This window comes from Aspergillus costaricaensis (assembly GCF_003184835.1).
Source record: "Aspergillus costaricaensis CBS 115574 unplaced genomic scaffold BO79scaffold_10, whole genome shotgun sequence".
Taxonomy (NCBI): domain Eukaryota; kingdom Fungi; phylum Ascomycota; class Eurotiomycetes; order Eurotiales; family Aspergillaceae; genus Aspergillus; species Aspergillus costaricensis.
In genome coordinates, this window is record NW_020291810.1 from 425,497 (window position 1) to 431,581 (window position 6,085).

Here is a 6,085-nt window from a genome sequence, read left to right on the forward strand (position 1 = left end):
TTATCTGGCAGTAGGACAGAATCACTAACTCATAGAAAGCCGCATTTTCGTAGAGAAAACCATGGGACCCGCAATAGTGTCCCTGCATGCCAAGAACAATATCTACAACCGGATTCAGAAGTAGAATCTCGTCAGGCTCACGTTGAACCAGAAAAAGATACAACAGTAGAGCTTGAGGTTGTGTCTTTTAAGTATAGTTAAGATGCTGGCTGATATTTCGACATTTCTTATTTAGGATGTGCTTTTGATCAATGGGGGAAACGGGAAATCATATGTAGATAGGCATTACCTTGGTATCAGAGTGGGTCTTATCTTTCTTCCGGGTGCTGCAATATTTAACCCTTTCAGCCCCCACCGCTAAGAGTGGATTTGGTAACCAGAACATGAACCATTACCAATGTTATCTCTTCCCCAGTAGATAACTCTTATCATTCATCACCAGTATATGCAATCAAGCTGACTTGCTCGGGGCATAGAGTGACTGACTCATACGGTTCTCATTCTTCCACTTTAATCCATGTCTTCTGCGGATATGTGAGACTTCGGCAGCCACCGTCCCTAATATTCCTTGATTTGACGGAGTTGACCGATAGCTGATGACCACTACCGATGCAAGTAGGAACTCAGACCCTTGATCAACCACTGGCCCTTGCAATGGACCTTGCGGGGAAGACCATCGAGACCCTGAATGGTCCTGCGGAGGGGTCTATCACTTCCCGTCTCCCGTCTTCCGCCATGTAGATCCTTCCTCCTCGCGATAAATCTGGTAACGCAGATCAAGACGTCTTCTCCAGGCACACGGGGAACGGCGACCGCCGACAGCCTCAGATCTAACAGTTGAGTGCTTGATTATGCTTGATTACTCGATTCTTCACGGAAGGCGTGCGGGGTGGACCAGGGCACGGTCAGATGTCAGATCCTGGCCCACTGCTTCCGCTGTGGATCATGCCGAAACAGCCAGGGCGTCCACTAGACATGGGTCGGTGGAGAGCTGCACTGGGTGCCCTCATGATCAGACTTCAGGGCTCTTCTGGACCAATGTTAAAATGTTTTTCGGGATACACTTCGCGTGCAGGCCGCAGACACTTCATACCAGCACTTTTGACTTGTTTTGAAAGACACCAACACACACCTTTCACGTTTTTGTTGATTTTGCACCTATGCCGAGTTGAAGGATTCGATCGTCGGGCCTGACCCCGAGAACGGCCTAGCAGGGTTACATTGTGTGTCTAGCCTCATATAAACCGGCGGACGGCATGGAGGCTAACAAAGCGGCCCCCATTCATTCCTTCGCATCCTTCAGTCTTCCCGCTGATGGCTCTCACCCAGGCCATTCAAGTCATCTCCGACTCTCAACTAAGTACATTGAACAACGAGTGGCGAGGAAAATTCGTGTGCGAACCTAATTCCTATTTGCGAGTTCACGCTATTCCTAGGATGTTGGTCTCCGGCGCCCGTCATCATAGTAGGATACGAATGAGCATCCTTCCTCAGAGCTAAGCGGCTCAACAATGATGCCAAAGGAATACTCGCACGGTCGTATTCGAAACAGTGGCCCGTTCAGCTCGATTTCCTGACCGGAACCTGATTCTGGATTCGTTGAATATCAGTGGCAATGTGCATTAGCGCGTGCGAAAATTCGTCAGACAATTCGGCATTCATGGAAGGATGACTTTGAAGAGACCAGACCTCTTGTGATAGTGACGGTGCTATTGATGTACTTTTGGTAGTTCGCCTTGAGGTCTACCATGAGGCTTTACCTGGGGCCAAATATCACATCGGTGGAGGTATAAAGGGGATGGGAAATCCACGGCATACAGCCCCTCATACTAGGCCATTAACTCTCATTGACATTCCTACTTGGAAAACCAAAACGCAAAAGTAAAGTGTCGTTAATCATTATTTCACCATGACTATCGAATCGTATCAGTTTAGCGCCTTCAAGTCGCAGAGGACGGATGTTCTCATTGTCGGCGCTGGTCCCGCTGGATGCATGGCGGCGGCAACGCTGCAAAGATACGGCATCGATTTTTGCCTGATTGACAAAAGGCCCACAAGAACACAGACTGGACATGCAAGTGGTGCGCCAATTGAATTTCCTTTTGTTGACTTGACGAAAAAGCTGATCATTCCACCAAGCATTCCAACCTCGAACCCAAGAGATTCTGCAGACGATGAATCTACTTCATGATCTTGACAAGAGGGGACATCGTCTTACCGAAACTTCTTTTTGGATGCGTGATAGCACGGGCGCCCTAGTCAGTAACTTCACCGGCGCTGAGGTGGTCCATGGTAAGTTCTTCCGCAGATGATGAGGCGGTTATGTGAAATCCGACATAGCTGACTTTTTCAAAGCCACGCCGTACCAGTACCTTTTTAATACCGACCAAGGCATGACGGAAGATGTCTTTGAACAGTACTTGAACACCAAGGGGCAAAAGGTCCAGCGATTCATGGAACTTGTTCATTATGAACACAGCTCAGAAACCGAATGGCCGCTCACAGCGTACATCAAGAATAATGCTAGCGGGGCCATTGAAGCATGGCAGACGAAGTACATCTTAGGTACCGATGGCGCGCGTAGCGCTACACGCCGAGCTACCGGTGTGCAATCATCCTCGCAGGGCGGCGAGGACGTTTGGGCTGTCGCGGACGTTTATGTTGACACGGACTTTCCCGATTACAGAAGACGTTGTGCCATCCGAACTCCAGATGGTGGCTGCATGTTGATCCCTCGCAAGGATGAGGGACTCCGGATTTTCCTGCAGGTGGATGAGAAAAGTCAGGAGCATCTCAATGCAAACGGGGCTTCGGCGGAAGATGCCCTTACTGGAAATAGCGCTTTCAAACTCACCCAGACCGTCCAGTCCCACATCAGCAAGGTCATTCATCCTTACAAGATGAATATCACAGACATCGTTTGGATTAGCCAGTATCGCGTTGCCCAGCGAGTTGTCCATAATTTCAGTGATCCGACCAAGCGAGTTTTCCTCCTTGGAGATGCATGTCACACACATAGTCCTAAGGCAGGACAAGGAATGAACGTCAGCATTTCAGACGCATACAACCTCACATGGAAGCTGGCACTGGTCATGAAAGGTGTTGCAAAGGCATCTTTGCTCGAAACGTACGAACAAGAAAGACTTTGGGTTGCCCAACAGCTTATTGAATTCGACGCCTTGTTTGCCCGTCAATTTGGACAAAAGGATAAACTTGACAGTCAGAACCTCCGCGAAACATGGGAAATGGGACATGGCTTCACAAGCGGGTGTGGGTATGAGTACCCTCCAAACTTGATTGTTGACCGCGATGTCCGGACTTCCATCAACAACCAAGTAGTGGAACCCCTCACGCCGGGCAAGCGTCTTTTACCTATCGATCTGATTCGACACATCGACGGCAATCATGTTCGCATGCTCGACATCATGCCATCCAATGGCAGGTTTCATCTCTTCATTTTTGCCGGCAATGACCTATCTTCGTCTACCCTCCAGAATCTCGGAAATGCTTTGGACTCACCTCATTCACCAATGAGTCTCTTCAATCTTCTGCCACTGGAACTTATGCAACGTTTCCGTCATGAGGACATCACAACGGACTCAGTTCCATTCACCAACAAGGCATATGTGCTTGATCTTTTTCTGATTCACTCACAGAACCACCTTGATATTCAACTGGGAGATATCCCTGCTCCATTTTCCTCGAAATGGCCCATGAACATATATTCTGACTTTTCAGGAGCTGCAAAAAGCCAGCTCGGTGTCTCTGACGACTCCGGTGCTTTGGTGGTGGTGAGACCAGATGGCTATATTGGACTTGTCACTGGCTTGGACAATGTTGAAGATGTGACGTCTTATTTCGATGGCTTCATGCATCGGCGCATTTAGTGATGACAAGAAACCGCTGAAAGGGCAAAACGAGTCTTTGTAAGATGCCGGCAACGGCCAGCTAAATATCCTACAACACAGGTTCAATATCATAGCCTTCTATGGATTGATTGTTGCTCAGTATTTAACTTCACTGTAAATCATTGTGTTCTCATGGCGTAACTCACAAAGCCCGGGCGTTTATCCGATCTCTGACAAATGGAGAAAAGGTTGTCTGTATTTGCTGGATACTTATGGGTATAAGACCACCTATCTCGAGAGAAGACGCACTATAGTTATCGAGAGAATGGCATCTATCATAGATCTTCAGAATGACGCATCACGTCACATCGCTATCAGTACCCCTGTATATTGCCTTATCCGACGGTCTGGAGCTTATCCATTGAAGAGATAGCGGCACCATCCGTGAGTTCAGGCCTCTCCGGACGTCGGAGGTGCCCGACTGCAGCACAGACAGCAAGGAGGTGCCTGAGTGATATATCAACAACTGAGATCGCGTTTCTCGAACCGTACCATCTCGTCTTGGAACAAGTGTCTTTGTTAATAACTAAACCTTCAACATGTACGGCCTATCCGATGCACAATATGGCAAAGACAACGTTCGACTATACAAGGTCCATCGTGATGCAGGAACGGGTGTGCAAACTGTATACGAACTGACAGTCTGCGTCTTGCTGGAGGGAGACATTGAATCTTCGTGAGACACTCGTCACGACATTTCGCTATATATCAAATCCCAACTAACAATCAGGCAATAAGTTACACCAAGGAAGATAACAGCGTCCTTGTAACTACAGACGCAATTAAAAACACATGTTACATCGTTGCCAAACATAACCCCGTCCACCCTCCGGAACTATACGGCTCTATCCTCGGAAAACACTTTATCACCCAATACAACCACATCCACACAGCCCACATCGACATTACCTGCCATACCTGGGAACGAATGACCATCGAGAACGAGCCACACCCGCATTCATTCTTCCAGGATGGGAGCGTCAAACGACAGATCCGCGTGGATGTTTCCAAAGCTTCAGGCACCGATATCACGTCGGCTATTTTTGGCCTCAGTGTATTAAAGAGCACCAGGTCTGAGTTCTGGGGATACATCAAAGATGAATACACGACATTGCCTGAGACGTGGGACCGCATTCTGAGCAGTGACGTGGATATCAAGTGGAAATGGAAGCACTTCGAAGATGTTGCGGACGTCAAAGCGAATGTCTCGCATTTCGTTGAGGCGTTTGTAAAGGCGAGAGACGCATCCTTCAAGGCGTTCGCGGAAGATAATAGCATGAGCGCGCAGGCGACTCTGTACAAGATGGCTGAGAGGTTCTTGGACTGTGTTCCTCTCGCTGATGCTGTGGAGTATTCATGGCCTAATAAACACTATGTGGAGATAGGTAAGCTTCCGCAACGTTCCGGCGTCTTGACCGCATACTGCTTCTTTCTGACATACTAACATTGAATGTGAATAGACCTGAGCTGGCACAAGGGCATTCGGAACACAGACAAAGACGCAGAGGTGTATTTGCCGCAATCGGCACCAAATGGGTTGATAAAGGGGACTTTGACTCGTTCTACTCTCGATAAGAGCAGATCTGCTAAGCTTTGAACGGCTTTTGGAGAGAATTAAGCTAGATCTTACGTAGGCGTCGTCGATAGGTATCTACGAATAGATTATGAGACCTATCTTGAGTGATCTTGGTGATAGCATCTGTAGATCGCTAGCAAGACCCAGTCACAGAACAGCCGTTAGCCCGCGACTGTGCAACAACCATATCCTTATGTGACTCGATATCATACTATGCTCTTAAACCATCGACTAGGATAAGTTAGATATATACCGTTTCATACCGAAAACAAGCACATACGACCATAGGGTGTGGAAAACAGGGCTTCCCGTCCGCTCAGCCGTACTTAAGCCACACGCCGGGAGGTTAGTAGTTGGGTGGGTGACCACCAGCGAATCCCTTCTGTTGTATGTTTTTCGCTTTTTGTGTTTTATTTCTTTGTCTAGAATTGCTTGCTTCTCTCGGGTGGCATTTTGATGTACGGAACATCTATCAGTCTGCATTATGTGTGATGTGGCGAACTAGCTCACCAATGCGTCCTACCTGATGAGATAAACAGGCTTTGCCCGCATCGGGAACAATCTACTTCGGTTTCTTTAAATTCGAGAATAAATCTTTGCG

The 6,085-nt window shown here is 48.0% G+C and overlaps 2 protein-coding genes across 2 annotated transcripts; both read left to right on the forward strand.

The window, feature by feature from the left end:
- Positions 1 to 1,909: 1,909 nt before the first annotated feature.
- On the forward strand, positions 1,910 to 4,021 carry BO79DRAFT_262259 (FAD binding domain-containing protein; the record flags this gene model as incomplete). The annotated part of the gene is made up of 3 exons (XM_025686570.1): positions 1,910 to 2,081; positions 2,140 to 2,292; positions 2,356 to 4,021. 3 exons carry the CDS (start codon positions 1,910 to 1,912, stop codon positions 3,885 to 3,887), a joined length of 1,857 nt encoding a protein of 618 aa, XP_025541384.1. The 3' UTR covers positions 3,888 to 4,021.
- Positions 4,022 to 4,422: 401 nt separating this feature from the next.
- On the forward strand, positions 4,423 to 5,505 carry BO79DRAFT_262261 (urate oxidase; the record flags this gene model as incomplete). Its single annotated transcript, XM_025686571.1, has 3 exons — positions 4,423 to 4,584; positions 4,647 to 5,293; positions 5,369 to 5,505. The coding sequence occupies exons 1-3, from the start codon at positions 4,448 to 4,450 to the stop codon at positions 5,503 to 5,505; spliced, it is 921 nt and encodes a 306-aa protein (XP_025541385.1). The 5' UTR covers positions 4,423 to 4,447.
- Positions 5,506 to 6,085: the final 580 nt, after the last annotated feature.